At 36.9% G+C, this 20,695-nt stretch overlaps 1 protein-coding gene across 3 annotated transcripts in view; it reads left to right on the top strand.

Annotated features, from left to right (window-relative positions):
* Positions 1-20,695, top strand: part of P5cr (Pyrroline 5-carboyxlate reductase) — a 127,499-nt gene that overhangs the window by 72,145 nt on the left and 34,659 nt on the right. For all 3 annotated transcript variants that reach the window (XM_067137115.2, XM_067137114.2, XM_067137116.2), the window contains 3 exons: positions 625-764; positions 861-1,072; positions 20,393-20,445. In XM_067137115.2, coding sequence (XP_066993216.2) covers positions 625-764; positions 861-1,072; positions 20,393-20,445 — 405 coding nt within the window. The remainder of the gene's footprint in view (positions 1-624; positions 765-860; positions 1,073-20,392; positions 20,446-20,695) is intronic.

Genomic DNA, 20,695 nt, shown 5'->3' with positions numbered 1-20,695 from the left:
AAGGGAAGAGACTTGCATCTTGGAAAATCAATTCAGATTTATGCCTGTTAGATCAACAACAGATGCCATATTTGCCCTCAGAATGCTCAACAAAAAGTACCACCTGCACAAGAAAGATCTGCATTTGGTCTTTATAAATTTGAACAAGGCCTACGGCTGAGTGCCGCGGGATCTGATTTGGTGGGCCGTTAAGAGGAAAAACACAGTCATACATCATCATTCAAGATATGTATAATGAATGCCAAACATTTGTACGTAGTTCATTCAGGTCCAAAAGTAGGTCTGTATCAGGGCTTTGCATTTAGGCCATATCTCTTCATAATGTCCAAGCACATCCAGGATAAAGCCCCGTGGAGTTTGTTGTTTGCTGATGACATTGTGCTGGTGGCAGACAGTGTGGGTGTACTTGAAACTTTTCAAATGGGCTAATTAACTTACAATACATTGCCAAATTGTTGTAATGTCATAATATTTAATTTAAACAATGTTTGAAACAAATCAACTTTACATTTTGTATGAAATTCATTGTGTTTCTCTTTTTATGCTGGTGAGTGTGTATAGAAATGTTTGTTCTCTCCCAGAACTTCTATCTGAGTATGCTTTCAGATTTAATTATTCTTGCAGTATTCTGTGGTGGAAGGACTGCAACATCACATGACATGGAGGTAGTAAGGCAAATACTATCTGCTGGTGGAATCTGTGAACAGATTCCAGAGAGTATGATGGATGCTGTTGGAGGACTCTCAGGCTGTGGTCCTGCCTATGTTGGTATATCTCTTTTTTTATTTTTAAATGAATAATTTTGAAAGTTATGTCATACAGGACTGCATTTACAGTATTCACATTTTTATGTACTTTAGGTGTATCTTATGATCGAAGCTCTGTCTGATGGAGCAGTAAAGATGGGTGTTCCAAGGGCGATGGCGACACAGTTTGCTGCTCAGACAGTACTTGGTGCAGCAAACATGGTACTGCAAACAGGAAAACACCCAGGCCAGTTGAAAGATGAAGTTTGCTCACCAGGTGGTACAACAATCACGGGCATTCATGCCATGGAGAAAGGGCGGGTGAGGTAAGGAGCATTTTCTCAAGTGTTCATTCATAAATGTTTTAGGCTCGTACATCAACAAAAGGAAAATACAAATGTAATAGGAACTTAGGTTAAACAGAAGGTTAATACTTTATACCATTTCTTTTCCCCTCACAATTTTCCCATGTGCCTAACAATGGAGTCCCAATGACCAGAGCATCCACTCCATCCAACTCATTAGATCCCATCCCCTCTTTGGCCCCCTTCTCTCCTTATAGCTTCAAAACCTACTTCCTCCTCTCTTTTCTCCCTCGTATGACCCTGTTTCAGCTCCCAGCAGAGATTAAATTGAGCCTAGCTTCAAGTTAGCACTGTAGATACTGGTAAATTATAGCTTCATCCTAGATTATCCTTTTGAATTCAGTTAACCTCCTGTTTCAGTGTCAAAATGTGGACAAGCTAATAGCAGTAACTTGGACGTAAATTGTAATAATGAAGTAGATCATACTCTTTTTGTTAGGAAAATACGGGATATGAAATACCTTGCCACTTCTCCATTTATATTTTGTGATCCTGATAACAGTTTATTGTAAACTTGTTCGCAGCCTGCACATTTCTGGCTGCATATAGTGTTACTTGATGTACGCGTGAATAATGACTTGAATCTCAGCCATAGCTATAGAATTTCTGTAAATGGCCTGTAGTTCTATCAAAGGTAATTTGATACAAATGAGGAATGGTTCTAAAGGGATGAGGTCCACTTCTAGTGCTTGAAGTTACAAACCTGCACCAGAGGAAAAAACACCATAATCTTTTCCGAATAAGTGAACAATCCAGGCACTGATTCAAAATTTGTGAAAATAAAACTCTGAAAACATGTGCTAGGTGTAACTTTCCTCTTTCTGATACTTGCTGTTAAGGCGCTCGCCTTCTGACCCCAACTTGGCAGGTTCGATCCTGGCTCAGTCCGGTGGTATTTGAAGGTGCTCAAATACGTCAGCCTCGTGTCGGTAGATTTACTGGCACGTAAAAGAACTCCTGCGGGACTAAATTCCGGCACCTCGGCGTCTTCGAAAACCTTAAAAGAGTAGTTAGTGGGACATAAAACAAATAGCATTATTATTATTATTATTATTATGATACTTGCTGTGCAACTTGTCATGAGCGAATCTGAACTTGATTGATGGTTATGTGATCTAGTTACGTGTTCAGCGAACAAACTATTCTTCTTATAATGATTATTGATGTTAAAGTTTTATTTTATAATTATATACAATGTACATTGGAAAAGAAATAAATTGTTGCCTGGCAAAATTTCTGCCAAGTCTCACATCATTATTCCTGAGCAAGTGCTTAGGGAGTTGTTAACAACTCATATGTTTATACAGGACCTAAATGAATGAAACAATTTTGGATCATGTTTGAGTAGCAGTCCATATTGAACATATCTATGTGAAAATATTCAGTCTCGCAAACTAAAAAATAATTTGGCCTTAATGAGATTTGTATTTTGTTAGTAACAGTTGTGAACAGTTCAGTAATATCTTATCCATAATCATTTTTCCTGACAAATTTCATATCTCCCCTCGGCCTCCACATCAGTTAGGCGTAATGTGTCCATAGCGGTTAAACATTACATTTTCCCAAACTTGTTCTTTTAACAGATTATACAGTGTATTTTCTTTCAAGGGTCTTGGACTTACATTTCCTTTGGCTTGGTCCATATTTTCTTAAGTTGACACTGCCTTTTGCCTTAAAATTTCTCTCGTAGAATGAAAAAGTATACCTATTCTTTCCTCGTGCCCTTAATAGTTACAAATAACGTTTTTCACCTTTAATCTCCCAGTTATACAGTGCTCGACATGCAAGTAGGCTGGGCCACGAACTCAAAATGCCTCTTTATACCGTAAAAGTGCAATTTTCTGGCAAACTCTTCGAGTTATGAAGAAAATGCACATGGATATATTTATAGGAAATGTAATCCTAAATCCCACACATATGTTCCTTTAAGTAAATAAAAACAGATCACCCTTTATTTGGTTTTTATTAGATAAAACATGCTCCAAACTCACAAGAGCATTTTTTCCCTGGAAAATTATTAGAATCAGGAAGAAAATGCATAAGAACTTGTTTGTAGAAAATTGAACTCTTAAGTCGACTTGGTAGGCTCTTCTTTTTAATAGGACTAACAATTCAAGCAGCCCATTCACTTTTAAAGAGTCCCAAATGCACAAGTTTTCTGACTTGTTCTACATTTTTAAAACTGCTTGCTCTGCAGATAAACTAGAATAATTATATGTAGCATATAATAATCTGGAAGAAATAAGCTATCGTAAAAGAATACAAAATTGCAAACTTTAAGTTATTATGTAAGTACAGATTAAGTTATGTCACACTGTACGGCTGCGTATTAATGATTAATAAGGCCCGATGTTGATGTCGTAAAGAATATTTTTAAAAATCACTTAAAATGTTAAAAATGACTATTAAATGACCTAAGTCAAGAAAATGCGTTATAAAATGTAAAATAAGGATGTTAAAAAAATGTTTAAAAAATCCTTCAGAAAATAATAGGTTAGACACAAAGTTATAAATGACATAATATAGGCCTTTTATTTAGAGGCTGCTCGAAGACGAGGAATACACAATACATTGAATAATGATTGAAAAAATAAATAGTTCGAAAAGAACTCGAAATAAGACTGATTGTGAAATTAAGGTCTACAAAAACATTTTAAAAAGCGAGAAAATTTCTACAAAATTTAAGATATAAATATGATTTGGAAATGAAGACTCAGAAGAACAAGAATTAGACTACTTAATCATATGTTCTTTTAATTCACCTTAGTCAGAGTTGCACTGAACTACAAGCATCATTTTCAAGTACTGGAAAGCGAATGATTTGCGATTATATGCCAACAAGTTTTTATACCTCGAAAAGCTGTGTTCTACATTAGCTGATGTGATTGGAGCATATTTGAAGTGAGGAAGGTCATTTGAGATTTGACACAAAATTTTATATCCAGTATTTTTGTCCAGTACTATACCCCCGCAATGCGAACATGTGGATTCCTACGACAAATATGATATGTTGTTACGATGAATATAATATGTTGTTGTGTTAGACCAGCCCCATGTTATTCTTCTCGCATGCCCACAGCAGGTCTGGGCACGATGAACACCGAGGAATAAATAGCCAGAAATCACAACACATACACAGGCAGAAAGATAACGAAAATAAGAAAAACTCAGTGGAAGCTCAAATCAACCAGAGGTAACGGGGCGATACATAAATACTTAGCTATGGTGTCCGCGTGGACCGGGTCGAGAATGACTAAGAGACAAAGTCATAAACTGAACTCGAGCCTATTAAATCAAGAGGATAAAATTTAAAAACCTACCCCTCCTACTCCTACAATAATAACGCCGATAGATAAACAAAAGAGTTTATTAGATAATAATTAAATCAGTATAGTAGATGGCCACACGAAAATCAGGAAGAGATAAAATAAGAAAAGGGAAACAGACCCAGATGGAAACAATACTTGAGCTCAATAAACTATTAACTATCCTCATAGCATCGCGCCTCCTCATAACGTGAATCAGCCAACAGGTTCAACCACACATAGAATACAGTTAATTAGAAAATAAGAGAAATTGTTATCTGGGAACAAAATACAATGAATGCGTGACGCAGAGTTCAGACCAAAGTAATAGATTATTAGATCTCTATATCAACAGGATGATTTAAATCTAAGAATTTCATTTTTGTCCGTATTGAACTGAGAATGGAAGATAGGAAACTTAAAGGGTCCACCTTTTCAATACAAAAATGTTATAGTTTATTTACAACATATATTTACACTTGGAACTAGTTTCGACGCTGTTTGGCGTCATCTTCAGCCAAAATGTGGGAAATAGGCTAGCATGTAGACATTTATATTACACAAGGCGTTACATTAAACAATACACATCTTACGAGGAGATAAAAACAGGGACGAATGTAGAAACAAATGAATCATTGAGAAAGCAAAAGTTATAAATAATAAAAATAACCTTAACCACACATCTTGCAGTGCGAAAATATTCGCCTTGAATGATTCCTGAATACAAAACGCACGCGCACACATTTCTGAAGAGCCAGCAGGCAGGAAAAAGTAAAGTGAAACCTTAAGAGTTCTTCTGAGAAGAATTCATCATTTTTTCTATGTTCCGACTAACTAATGAAGTCTCCCTTGAGTTTCTGATAAACATACACAACAGGAAATTCTCCTTCACTCTCAACAATAGCTATAAAGACCAACGGTAAATTGCATTTTAAATATTGTGCAGAGACGTGAAAGCATGAACTTGAACATGATATAACTTCTTCATTTAACCCAATTTTTTTAAACAGGGTGTTACATTAAACAGTACACATCTTACGAGGAGATAAAAACAGGGACGAATATAGAAAAAAATGAATCGTTGATAAGGCAAAAGTTATACATATTAAAAATAACCTTAACCACACATCTTGCAGTGCGAAAATATTTGCCTTGAATGAATCCTGAATACAAAACGCACGCGCACACACTTCTGAAGAGCCAGCAGGCAGGAAAAAGTAAGGTGAAACCTTAAGAGTTCTTCTGAGAAGATTTCATCATTTTTTCTATGTTCCGACTAACTAATGAAGTCTCCCTTGAGTTCCTGATAAACATACACAACAGGAAATTCTTCACTCTCAACAATAGCTATAAAGACCAATGGTAAATTGTATTTTAAATACTGTACAGAGACGTGAAAGCATGATCTTGAACATGATATAACTTCTTCATTTAACCACCTTTTGAAAGTCTCTCTCTATATTACATAGCTTCATTAACACCACCATTCTGTAGATGCACAAAATAATCTTGTAATCTTCACAGGTCCGGTATTCAGCTCGACAAGAATATAAAATTGGTATTAAGGAATACGTTTTCTGAGAGTTTGGAGGTTGACTGTGCCAGTATTTGTGGTGTATTGTTGCAGCGTTACGTGTAGGGTGGGGGCAGGTTTCTATGATGTTTATTGCGGGACATAAGGCGGTAAAGCTATGGCGCGAGATGAAGAGGAACAGAGCGTGTTGGATCTATTTTCTTCAGCCAAATCCAACACGCTCTGTTCCTCTTCATCTCGCGCCATAGCTTTACCGCCTTATGTCCCGCAATAAACATCATAGAAACCTGCCCCCACCCTACACGTAACGCTGCAACAATACACCACAAATACTGGCACAGTCAACCTCCAAACTCTCAGAAAACGTATTCCTTAATACCAATTTTATATTCTTGTCGAGCTGAATACCGGACCTGTGAAGATTACAAGATTATTTTGTGCATCTACAGAATGGTGGTGTTAATGAAGCTATGTAATATAGAGAGAGACTTTCAAAAGGTGGTTAAATGAAGAAGTTATATCATGTTCAAGATCATGCTTTCACGTTTCTGTACAGTATTTAAAATACAATTTACCGTTGGTCTTTATAGCTATTGTTGAGAGTGAAGAATTTCCTGTTGTGTATGTTTATCAGGAACTCAAGGGAGACTTCATTAGTTAGTCGGAACATAGAAAAAATGATGAAATCTTCTCAGAAGAACTCTTAAGGTTTCACCTTACTTTTTCCTTCCTTCTGGCTCTTCAGAAGTGTGTGCGCATGCGTTTTGTATTCAGGATTCATTCAAGGCAAATATTTTCGCACTGCAAGATGTGTGGTTAAGGTTATTTTTAATATGTATAACTTTTGCCTTATCAACGATTCATTTTTTTCTATATTCGTCCCTGTTTTTATCTCCTCGTAAGATGTGTACTGTTTAATGTAACACCCTGTTTAAAAAAATTGGGTTAAATGAAGAAGTTATATCATGTTCAAGTTCATGCTTTCACGTCTCTGCACAATATTTAAAATGCAATTTACCGTTGGTCTTTATAGCTATTGTTGAGAGTGAAGGAGAATTTCCTGTTGTGTATGTTTATCAGAAACTCAAGGGAGACTTCATTAGTTAGTCGGAACATAGAAAAAATGATGAACTCTTCTCAGAAGAACTCTTAAGGTTTCACTTTACTTTTTCCTGCCTGCTGGCTCTTCAGAAATGTGTGCGCGTGCGTTTTGTATTCAGGAATCATTCAAGGCGAATATTTTCGCACTGCAAGATGTGTGGTTAAGGTTATTTTTATTATTTATAACTTTTGCTTTCTCAATGATTCATTTGTTTCTACATTCGTCCCTGTTTTTATCTCCTCGTAAGATGTGTATTGTTTAATGTAACGCCTTGTGTAATATGAATGTCTACATGCTAGCCTATTTCCCACATTTTGGCTGAAGATGACGCCAAACAGCGTCGAAACTAGTTCCAAGTGTAAATATATGTTGTAAATAAACTATAACATTTTTGTATTGAAAAGGTGGACCCTTTTAAGTTTCCTATCTTCCATCAACAGGATGAGTCGCGATACATGACCGTTTAATGGGATGCCACTCAACAATGGTTTCCAACAAACTAAAAAAAAAAAGACTAAAGATAAAGTATGGCCGAAGAAAAGATCCAGGGAAAAGGTGTGTGCAGGCATGGCGCCCAGGATCAGGGACAAACAAGGCGCTGCCAAGGGAATGCATACACACTCAAAAAAGAATGCCAGAGCCCAGAAAAATGAAAAATAAGAACAAACGATACAACTAGGCAATATAATATGCGTCCTACGTATCTCACATTTGAACACACGCAATAGGTAAAAAGGGTCCAAGAAACAGGGAACGCATAAAAGATAACAATGGTCAAAAGGACCCAAATGTAGAAGCATGGTTCATAAATAACGTCTCGTGTGGATATTCAAGTCCAAATCCACACAAGATTGGAAGCCCAAATCACATCAATAAGTCTCTCGTCTAATTCAAATGCCAAAAGAGCACAAACCATCCATGTACAGGCCCTTCCGATACACGACAGCATAGTGGTGTCATCGGAGAGCAGTATGGTACATGAATAATAATAAAGAGACTTCCACACATGAACCGCAGAATAAAATCGACATAACACACATCCAAGGTGCAACAGAGCTCATTCATGCAGTACAGACACTCAATTACAGTAAGACGCAAATCAATGTACCGAATTGTGACAGAAAGAAAAACATAGCCGATATAAATAACGTTACATGGGTAGCAACGGAAAGAACAAAACGGACCACCAAATAAATAAATAAATAAATAAATAAATAAATAAATAAATAAATAAATAAATAAATAAATAAATAGATAGATAGATAGATAGATAGATAGATAAATAAATACCCACAGAGAGCAAGAAATAGTGGCCAACCACAATGCCACAAGGCCAACTTCAAAAAACAGAATGAAAAATTAAAATTTATTTATTTAATAGCACACAAATGTGCATTAAAAATACATTAATCTTTTGCATATTCTAGTAAAGATTTTGTTCTCTTGTTGCACTTGCTGAAATGATAGCGATTGCAATGTTTGTCACACAACATACACACACAATGTAGAGACGGTTCATGGAAATAAAATAAAGGGTAGATAAGTTACATTAATCAAGCCATACATATATGTGCCAAAGCGCATTGGAAACCTCAGAGACAAAATGAATTATGTCTTAAAACATTTAAAATAACGCTTGTAAAAACAAGTGTGGGTAAACATTGTGTCGCTTGCCATAACCTTTCACCAAGATAAAAAACTTAGAAGAAGAGCTATGGAGAAAACTAGATAGACAAGATCAGGAACAAACATCATAAAGTCACAGGACGACAAAGGCGACATCTGTGATCTCCTTGGACTAAGTTTGCGTGTACAATAAATCTCAATGAGTCGGCCATGATACCAAAGTCAATGAGTACACAAGTAACAGAGGGCAAGCAGTTTGTCCGTAAAGCGAACCAGATAAAGACAGAGGTAGCCAGGATATGGCACAGCACTTTCTTCGGTTTAAATGCAATAGCTATAGCAATTTCATCACGAGTGCTGTTAATATCAGACTCCAGGTGTTTAAGTAGTGAAATGGAATCTACCATTGGTTCACCTTCCCCTTCCATTAATGGGATACTTGTTGACAATAATGCAAAATTCTACTTAATAAATGCCAAACTGCCATCCATGTTTGCTTCAGAGAAAATGCCTTAAGCAATCTGTACTGAAGCAGCTTCTTCAGTCAAAACACTGTACTATTATTTTCATTACCTGCAAATTTTCATAATGATACAGGCACACATTTAACCACGTGTGATTGTAGGTTGTGGTGGTAACGTGATGTCGGGAGCTTTTGCTTTGAATTGTATAACTCGTGAGGGGTCTTTTAAGAAAATCTTTTTAATGTTCACCACAAGCATGTCTACGTTGGGATAATTTTCTCATGCTTCTTCACAAATCCAATGTTGGCCGTGCACTAGACACGTGACATGTACATGTTAGAATAAAGTGCCTTTTCATAACACATAAAAAAATGTTCTGAGCTCGGTAAATTCATGAAGGAGGATGCTACCCTACTTGCACATAGTCCAAGTGAGGATCTCTCCTCTAACGGGTTATGGACCACCAATGAATTGTATAGTCCTAGCCGCCTGAGCACAAGGAGGGCCATGACTCAGAATATGTCCGAGATGCCCACTTCCATTCCATAGCAACTGGTATCCCGACTCTCAGGACGACTTACTAGGCCACTCAGCCATTGCTCATGGTTCACGAACTAGGACGTGACTACAGTATCCCACACCACAGTTAGGTGGCCTATGCTGACGACTTGATTATATGGCAGATTGTGCTGAAAGCCTGCAGTCTAATATCGTGGAACTTGAAAATAGGTGTAATGAATATGGTATGAAAATTAGCCTCTTGAAGACTAAATTGCTGTCAGTAGGTAAGAAATTCAACAGAATTGAATGTCGGATTGGTGATACAAAGCTAGAACAGGTCGATAATTTCAAGTATTTAGGTTGTGTGTTCTCCCAGGATGGTAATATAGTAAGTGAGATTGAATCAAGGTGTCATAAAACTAATGCAGTGAGCTCGCATTTGTGATCATTAGTATTCTGTAAGAAGGAAGTGAGCTCCCAGACGAAACTATCTTTACATCGGTCTGTTTTCAGACCAACTTTGCTTTACGGGAGCGAAAGCTGGGTGGACTCAGGATATCGTATTCATAAGTTAGAAGTAACAGACATGAAAGTAGCAAGAATGATTGCTGGTACAAACAGGTGGGAACAATGGTAGGAGGGTACTCAGAATGAGGAGATAAAGGCTAATTTAGGAATGAACTCAATGGATGAAGCTGTATGCATAAACTGGCTTCGGTGATGGGGTCATGTGAGGCGAATGGAGGAGGATAGATTACCTAGGAGAATAATGGACTCTGTTATGGAGGGTAAGAGAAGTAGAGGTAGACCAAGACGACAGTGGTTAGACTCAGTTTCTAACGATTTAAAGATAAGAGGTATAGAACTAAATGAGGCCACAACACTAGTTGCAAATCGAGGATTGTGGCAACGTTTAGTAAATTCACAGAGGCTTGCACACTGAACGCTGAAAGGCATAACAGTCTATAATGATAATGTATGTATGTATGTATGTATGTATGTATGTATGTATGTATGTATGTATGTATGTATGTATGTATGTATGTATGTATGTATGTATGTATGTATGTTCATAACACATATGATGTGGTGTCACTTAAAAATAAAAGCAAATTATCATGTTTTATGCAATCAGGCCACAGAAAAGACACAGTACTGCCAAACAATTTGGATATCATCAAGTAATTGGCCTTTTCTAACACTTTGGCAGGCAATAAAATATATATCACCTGGTCTATCAAATTCCAATGTTCCAACCACAACGTTGGCTATATAGCACCCCACAGCATCAGTTGCCTCTGTCGATAGATACCCACAGCTTCTTCCCACGAGTATCGCACCTTATTTTATTTAATGTTTCTTTGTAGTACTGTGGTAAATAATTCTTATGTAATGTCGACTCTTCTTGTATTTCTTGGTTTGTGTTTTTTTTTTCTTTCAATAATACATGTGATTTTGGATTAGAGAGTTTAAATAGTGGAATGATTGCTGACACTAACACATCGCTTAACTCCTTACTAAACGGTGAGGACTTGGTGGATGTCAAAGCAACAGTAGGTAGCAAGTATTGAACTGCAGCTTTTGTTGACGAATGCTCAAGAGCTCGCACATGCTTCTCGCGACCAATATGCTGCATCACAGTAAGTCTTCTTACAGCTGATACTTTGGTTTCGCTTAGCTTACAATATAGTATGCTTCAATCAGTAGAAAACACACTATCATCAAACTCGGCTACTATTTGTTTTAAATGAACTGAAATGTATGGTTTGATTTTAGGCATTTTAAAATTGGTACTTGAATGCTTCCAAGTACTGCACGATATGAACTGTGTGAAACTGAGGCAATACTGCTCATGGAAAATTCACACCTTCCCTTTCTGCCCTAACCCTTTCTGCTGTACGTGTGGGAAGTCTTGGCAACTCCTGGTAACATTCCAATCCTTAAATGCCTTGTTCCCTGGGAAAGTGTGTGTATAAAGTCTGTATCATGAAAGAAGAACGGTGACAGCTCACCCACTCATGGGTGCGAAACGATTACGTCACGTCATCGCCACATCATAGACATTTTCGGCCTATACTTGTGTAGTCATCTACTTTAACCCTCTGCACCGTAAAACATTTCCAGCGACAGTTACTGTATTAAAAAATAATACAGTAAAACCTCGTTAAGACGTTTCTGCAGGGGACAAGGAAAAATAACTTGTTAAGCAAGAAAACTTACTACTGAATACACAAATGAAAACTATCCAACAGGGATATGGAAACACTAGATGCAAATTTTTCTGACATGATGGCATTTTACGTCGTGTATCTGCGGGTACAGTCAAAATTATATCGGTTATTTCTAAAGATGAGATGAGAATATTAAAAGGTGTGAAAAAGAAGAGAGAACAAATATGAAAAACCTTTTTTGCTGGGGATTATAAAATAACAGTGCACTGAGAGGTATGAAAAACACCAGACAACCAAAATATGAAAAAATTTGGAAGGGGGTCATGAAAATATAAAGTATTATTGTGGAATACACTCTTTCTAAAGCAAATGGTAGTAGAAGCCTTTTATTTTGGACTAGTGGGTTATTAAACATTATTTATTGGTCACACTCTTGGACAATGAATTTGAGGTTACACTCGACTATGTGTGACTTTGGTGGCATTTTGAAATGTTGATTTGACCAACTCGAATGATCGACTAGATAGTCGAAACTCAAAGGTGCGAGTTTCAACATTCGTGCTACCTCTTCATGCTTAAATATGTGGGTGCCAGTCCTGTTTGGGATAGATTTTAATTTTGTCTTCATTAGTAAGGAATTTCACGACCTTTTCTGAATCCATAACTAGGCTGTCACAAGACAAATGCGCACCACGCTAGTCAACTTCAGACGATTATGTTCCTAATCCAGATGTAGATTATCAGGCGACAAATATACGCTACCCTTCACCGTACTACTCAACGCAAAATAAATTTCTAAATGGAATGCAAAATACAAGCAATTAAGCAATCTCGCTGCTAACCGGCAAGCAAAACTGAACATTCCTGACGCTAACAGCTTGCTTACCGAAGGTGCAACTTATCCTGTGAAGTTCAGGAATTCAAGGCCTTTTCCTGTTATCACGCAACTGTAGCTAGGGCTCTTTCTTACTCGAGGTGGAAATCACATTCCTTTCGCAAAGAATGACAACATTTTCAGGGCTACGAAAAATGTGATTGTACTAAGCGGTTATAACGAAAATTTAAGACGCTATAGGTAAAGTATTTTTATATAGATTTATTGCGATGAGAATCGGGACTTTGAATTTACGACGTGATAAGCGGGAAAACGTATTAATGAGGAACGCATTAATGTGGTTTCACTGTATTATATTGAAATGTTTTATTTCAATATTTCTGTAACCAGAATTCCTATTAAGGCTTTCAGATGTAATTTCATAAAATAAAATGGTAACAGGACAATGACAAAATGACCTAAAGAGACAAAATTCTCGAAAATATGACAGAACAGTTCTCCAAAATCAAAGAAAATGCTCTTAAAATAAATAAAAGATATGCAAGTAATGCAAATTAAAGTGTATATATTTGTAATCAAGGTGCCCTGAACAGAGTTTGTATATATTAGAGCATTGGACCTGGTCACTCAAAAAAAAATGACATGTCATCAACGTCTGGACCCTAATGATTACTGTGCATTTAAAGAAAAATGTCATAATGTTCCGTATTGAACTGTATCACAATTAAATTGAAACAAGAAATTAAGTGGTTCAGCCTATTCAATATAAGTAAACTAGCTGATGTACCCGTGCTTCGCAACGGAATTCTACACTGTATACAGAATTCTAGGCTAGGTAGTGCACACTATGTGAGCAAGATTGTATTAAATTGCATAGCTCTTAACGTTACCCTAGAAACGCGACGGGGAAGTCACCAAACGTCTTTTCTCATATGAAGACTGTGTTAGGGAATTTTCATTGTAATGATAGGCCCGCTTGCCTGCCATCAGTCACCACCAGGTTGGGGAGTTTTCATTATAATGGCAGACACTCACTCTCCACCAGCCATTTTACATCCTCAGAAAGACTGTCTTAGTAGTTTTTCTAACTGAAATGAACATAGGTCATTGCAATGACGTCAGTAGGAATGGCGCGATTAAAATCAATACTTTCATATGAAATACTCCACCAAATGAAAGACCACACACTTCTCACTTTTAACGAACAGTACTATGCTGGAATTCCAGAGCTGGAATGACCAAGTCGCAGACAGTTCTGATCCGTGAACACTCTTCGTCTTTTTTCTGCGGTGCAAAGTGGAGTGGGGGGTTGGGGAAGGCGAATAGTGGAGAGTCCCAGGGCAAAAACTATGCCCTTTTACTAATCTGTTTCCGAGGAGTACCCGATGAGTCGGAAAATCTCAATTCACTACAATGGCAACGGAAAACCTATCTGATTTGGAGGCATTTTTTTCCTCCAAGCCAGAGGAGAAGCCCCCTCTTCACTGCTAATTTGGAATTAAATGAATGTAGAATTTAATAAAAGTGAAGAGGAAGAAGCTTTTCTTAACAAACGACTCTTTTCAGGGTTGACTTTTGAGTTATTTAGAGAATTGTGGTGCTATAATTTGAAATAGGCTTAAATAGTAATTCTAGACCAGGTCATACTACTACTACTACTACTACTAAGTGAGCCTCTGCCGTAAGTATGCATACAGCTCATTCAAAACAGCGCGTCAGAGTAGGGATCGAATAACTGGAATACTATGATGAACCAGTGTGTTACGTACCTGCAGTATCAGAAAATGTATGAACCAGAGGAAAATGAAAACCCACAACCTGTTTTCCAGTCATTGATCGGGTCAGGGATGTAATAAATGAAGCATAGGCTATATATTGGCTATTAGTACGATGGGGTCGCCACTCCCAGTGATACATTAATGACTGATAGATGCTATGAAATGAGAATGGAGAGTGTTGCTAGAATGAAAGATGACGGAAAACCGGAGTACCCGGAGAAAAACATGTCCCGCCTCTGCTTTGTCCAGCACAAATCTCACATGGAGTGACCGGGATTTGAACCACTGTTACCAGCGGTGAGAGGCCGACGTGCTGCCGTCTGAGCCACGGAGGCTACATGAACCAGAGGAATGGCATGCTAAAGAAGAAAATTTTCCAACTTCCCAGCTATTTCCCGCCAATGTTCAGTCGGGCTGTTATACTCGGTACGCAGTAGTAATCCCATCTATCGGAGTTGAGCGGGACCATAAGAAACGAAGAACATCACAACAAACAATGGTCAATGTAAAGTTATTGTTGATCAGTAACAAACAATGGTCAATGTAAAGTTATTGTTGATCAGTGTTATGCGCTTTCGATATTGTAGGCCTTCTGAAATACCACTCTTATCATAGTCGGTACAGTAAAACTGAATGAAACATAAATGATCGGAAATTGTATTGTCTATAACTTTTGTTATGTAGTACTTTTCGATAGCACAAATAACTTAGGTACTGGTATTTAAAAATTAAATTTTAGGCGCCTTCCCCTAAACTAGTTTCTTATTCCCCGACTCTATATAGTGGTTTTCATTAAATTCTGTTAACCCATTTTCTCGTGGCTAGGCGTTGATATGGACTTAGCAACAAAACTACAAATTCAATAATATCTGTGTTATCAGAGCCGGTACGGTAAAATGTATAAGACATAATTGATTGGAAATTTAATTCTATATAACTTTAGTTATATAGTATTTATCGATAGGACCGCTAATAATATAAATATTCGTGAATTAAATTTAAGGCCTTCCCCTAAACTACCATTTCACTCGGTGTGAATAAAATTATTTATAGTTTAGATTGTAGCGGCTCATCCCCCGACTTCACATACCGATTTTCATTAAATTCTCTTCAGCCGTTTTCTCGTGATGCGTGTACATACATACAGACAGACAGATAGACAGACAGAAATTACGGAAAAGTAAAAAGTACGTTTTCTTGTTTCTATGGACATGACCGATACAGAAATACCATTCTTTTCAAATTCTAAGCAATGTACAGACAAAACTCTTATTTTATATATATATAGATAAGAAATGTAGTGTTACATTCTTATTTGGTTAAAAGTGGTACCAGTTTCAACCACCAATCTGGGTCATCATCAACCGATTAGAAATACAAAAATAATGCATAGGGAAACAAAAAATAAAGGATAAGTCTTTCACAAAAGCAGTTCAAGAAGTAATATAAGACAATAGGGATTAGCACTGCGTGATTTTTAAATAATAAAATCCAGAAGAAGTCGAAGATCAGTCACTTATATGTAGCAGGGCGCAAGTCCCTGAAGAATAGCACAACACACGCAATGTCCGGCACTGTGCCTTAAAATGTTTACGAGAAGAGATAAACAGTTCATTGAACAAGCCTGCAAACACTGCCAGCTGCGAAGTCACAACACGATTTAATAAATTTGAAGTTCCAAAATTGTGTATGGGTCGAAGACAAGTCGCTTAAATAAAGTAAGATGCTAGGTCCTGAAGATCAGCGCAACATACACAATGTCCGGCACTGTGCTTTTAAATGCCGACGAAATTCGATGAATAGCTTAAGAACAAGCCTGCAAATGCTACAGTCATGAAAATATATAACACGAGTTAATATAATTGAAGTATATATCAAAGTTAATAGGATCTTGTAGATTCTTTAGAGATGCAGAACAGTTGACGTAAAAAACAATTGTGAGGAGAAAAATGTTAAAAATCGCAATATTGGAAACAAATGAAAAACTCGTATGCATAGCGTGTTATTTCTTGAAGATAAGAATTCGGGTCATACTTGAGGTAGCGTTAGGTATGAGTTTAAATTTGAATGTTGTAATGATCTGAACTGTAGGTGGTATTATAGTATACAGTTCAATTCGGAAAACATAATCTTTTTTTTTAATCGAGAGGAGAGGTGAAAAGAAAAGATAAGAAAATATGGGATAAGGTAATAAAGGAGGAGGATTAGTAGATAAGAGAAGATTAAAAGATTATTTATTATTTATTCGTGTCAGAGGTACCAATATATAAAAAATCAATTCAAATTCAATTCAAAAAATTAAATAATAAAAATATGAAGTATGTTAATCACTCAAAATGAGACATATGAACAAATTAATTGTAAAAAATTAAAAAAGGAGAAAGGAAGTATTACATGAAAATATCTACACTATATACACAATATTTACACAAGTTGTGACCAGTATTTGGCTACATTGATGGCATTGTTTCCAGCCAGTGCCAATTCAAACCCTGTACATGAATCTGGGCATAGACGACAGTGCAAGAGGTGCGTAGAAGTCTGTTCCTCTTCACATTCGCGTAATGAGTCCCCACCATGCATGATGCCCCATTTCACAAGATTGTCCTTAGATCTTGCAACGCCGGTCCGCAGTCTGTTTAACCTTCGTGACCAGGTGGCGGCTTTTCTTCAATTCCAATACGTTCCGGATGATCTGGGTACCTTTGTTTCCATAGCTTAACCCTGGCCTTTTTTGGGTCAGAATCAAGTGGAGCAGAAGACTGTAGAAAACTCTTCCTGGATTTCAGTCGAGCTGGTGGTGGCTGATGTTCATGAAGGGGATGAGCTGAGATGCTGCAAACCTTTTGTCTCTCTATATTAGTGGCCACCTCACGTCTAATATCAGGTGGGGCTATACCTGCAAGTGAATACAACTTCTGTGCGGGTGTTGGTTTTAAACAGCCTGTAATTAGCCTGCAGGTTTCATTCAAGGCAATGTCGATTGTCTTTGCGTGAGCTGATTTATACCACACGGGACTAGCATATTCAGCAGCAGAGTGCTAGGGCAGTTGTCCTTACTGTCTGCGGATGGTCACCCCTTCCAGAACCAGTTACCTTACGCAATAGGCAGTTTTGTGATGAAACTTTTGCCCTGAGTTTGGTGCAGTGTGTGGTGAAGGTCAGCGAACGATTCAGGGTAACACCGAGGTAAACTGGAGTATTGCTATGTTCCAGCTCCATTCCTTTCCAATTCACACGCAGCTTCCGCAGGGCTTCTTTGTTCTTTAAATGAAAGGCGCACACATTAGTTTTCGATGGGTAGATTAGAAGAGAACAAAACTCTTAATTTTCTAGACTTAACTATAACCAGACATCCTTCTTCTTTAACTTACAAAATTTTCAGAAAACCAACCCAGACAGCAACCACAATATGGCAGGATTCTTCACACCCTCAAGCACATAAACGTACTACTTATAACTGCCTAATTTTTCGTGCCTTCAACACCCCTATATCTAAAAAAGATTTAAATAACAAATTGAACACTATCCATACTATCGCTAAACTTAATGGCTTTAACAACTCTTTCATAAACTGTATTATCAACAAATTCCAACACCGTCCTAAAACCACGTTAACAAAAGACAAAACCAAACCCACTGCATTTTCCAATTTTACTTTCACTCAAGATGCTTATAAAATAATCAATGTTCTTAAAATACACAACATGTAAATTTCTTTTAGAACCAATAACAGAAATCTTTATATATTACACAACTCTAAATCATTAAATAAATCTAATGCTTTTTCTAAATCTGGAGTATACAGATTCAAATGTAACAACTGCAGCTCCTCGTACATTGGACAGATTGGACGCAACTTTTATATCAGATACTCCGAACATATCAACGCCATTAAATACAACAGATTCTCTGCTTTAGGACAACACATACAAGACTCCAAACATAGTTTCACCAATATTGAAAAAGACATAAAAATACTTAAAATCATTAACAAAGGCCCCCTTCTAAACATTACTGAAAATTGTTTTATTCACCTTGACCAATACTTCAACCCTAATTTAAATTTAAACGACATTTCTGAAAAAAAAAACAAAAAGAAACAATATTCTATTCAACTTCCTAATTCTTCTTCTCAAAATTGCTAAATTTCTAAACTCAAATTCAATTTTCCATGCCTTACACAGTTACCCACGTTTTCTACCTCCAATAACCCATCCTCCTAACCCACCCTAAACTACCCCTCCTTTATTTCCCTATCCTATCCTTTCCCATCTTCTTTTAACTTCCAGTTCTCTTTTAATCTTCTCTTATCTACTAATCCTAACTCATACCTAACGCTACCTCAAGTACGACCCGAATTCTTATCTTCAAGAAATAACACGCTATGCATATGCGTTTTTCATTTGTTTCCAATATTGGGATTTTTAACATTTTTCTCCTCGCAATTGTTTTTTTACATCAACCTGTTCTGCATCTCTAAAGAATCTATAAGATCCTATTAACATTGATATATACTTCAATTATATTAACTTGTATTATATATTTTCACGACTGAAACATTTTCAGGCTTGTTCTTTAAGCTATTCACCAAGTTTCGTCGGCATTTAGAAGCACAGTGCTGGACATTGCATATGTTGTGCTGATCTTCAGGAGCTAGCATCTTACTTTATTTAAGCGACTTGTCTTCGACCCATACACAATTTTGAAACTTCAAATTTATTAAATCGTGTTGTGACTTCGCGCCTGGCAGTGTTTGCAGGCTTGTTCAATGAACTGTTCACCTCTTCTCGTAAACATTTTAAGGCTCATTGCCGGACATTGCATGTGTTTTGCTACTCTACAGGGACTTGCGCCTTGCTACATATAAGTGACTGATCTTCGACTTCTTCTGGATTTTATTATTTAAAATTGCGCAGTGCTAATCCCTATTGTCTTATGTTGCTTCTTGAACTGCTTTTGTGAAAGACTTATCCTTTAATTTTTTGTTTTCCTATGCGTTGTTTTTGTATTTTTAATCGGCTGATGATGGCCCAGATTGGTGGTCAAAACTGATACCGCTTTTAACCAAATAAGAATGTAACACTGCATTTCTTATTTACTTGTATTGAATAGGTTGAACCACTTAATTTCTTGTTGCAATTTAATTCTAATGATTACTGTGAAATTATACAGTACAAAGCTATAATAATTAAACTTCTGTCCTTGTATTTCTCAAGGTGGTACAGGTGTTTTAAGTACACCGCCAATGAAGGTGAACTGCATGTACCTTTCTAACCACATACTAGCCCTCCTGCCAATCTTAAATCTCTGATAGTACCAGTAATTGAACCTGGGTCCCTGGGGGTAGCAGCTAATAGTGCTGTTACTCTATGGAGTTGGACAAATGTAAATTTGTGTCCTTGTCCCAAGGTGGTGCAGCTCTTTTTGAGGCACACCTCCAATAGAGTAAGCTGCGTGTACTATTTTAACCACATACCAGCCCTCCTGCAAATGTTAACTTTCTGTCAGTGCCAGGAATTGAAACATGGGTGTTGGAGGACGGTAGCTATTAGCACTAACTGTTACTCTACAGAGGTAGGTATACAAGCCTGGATGTTATACATATATGATTGATGATAGTGACAGATATAAAATATCAGGCCATTACAACAGTTAATTTGTGGATCATTTGGTAGTGGTAAGAGACTGACTGTTGTAAGAAAATGGTGTATGTGTGCAATGAGTTGTGTTCACATCAAGGTGGGAGTCAGTTGCAGATGTCCTACGTTTTCTTTACTCCCATTCCTAGCAAATTGAAACAGCTGCATATTTGTTTTTGTTCACTGAGCTTGTCTTGAAACCTGTGCGATGCATATAATTATCTTGTATCTATCAGTATCTTAAAAAAGCATGTAGTTGGAACCCTATAGATTATTTATAGTACACTGAAAGATTTTTGAAATGAATTTTCATATCTTTGCAGGTGTGCTCTTATGGATGCCGTGGAAGCAGCAACCATGAAGTCAATGGAACTAGGTCACAAACATTAGATTTTTAAAAAATATAAAATTACATTATCCTTTATATTTTTGGAAAGAATATAGAGGAAAACATCTTGCATTATATTCTAAGGTTGTTCTTAAATGTTGGTGACATGTTTCATCGTACATTTTGTGGTATAATAGACTCCATGTGTGTTTTTTGTTTTCTTTGTACTTGTCTCACTTTAGTTTGGCATGACTTTGTTTGTTTGTTTGTTTGTTTGTTTGTTTGTTTGTTTGTTTGT

The sequence above is a fragment of the Anabrus simplex genome, chromosome 1 (genome assembly GCF_040414725.1).
Source record: "Anabrus simplex isolate iqAnaSimp1 chromosome 1, ASM4041472v1, whole genome shotgun sequence".
NCBI classification, from domain to species: domain Eukaryota; kingdom Metazoa; phylum Arthropoda; class Insecta; order Orthoptera; family Tettigoniidae; genus Anabrus; species Anabrus simplex.
This window is presented reverse-complemented; position numbering and strand designations above follow the sequence as displayed.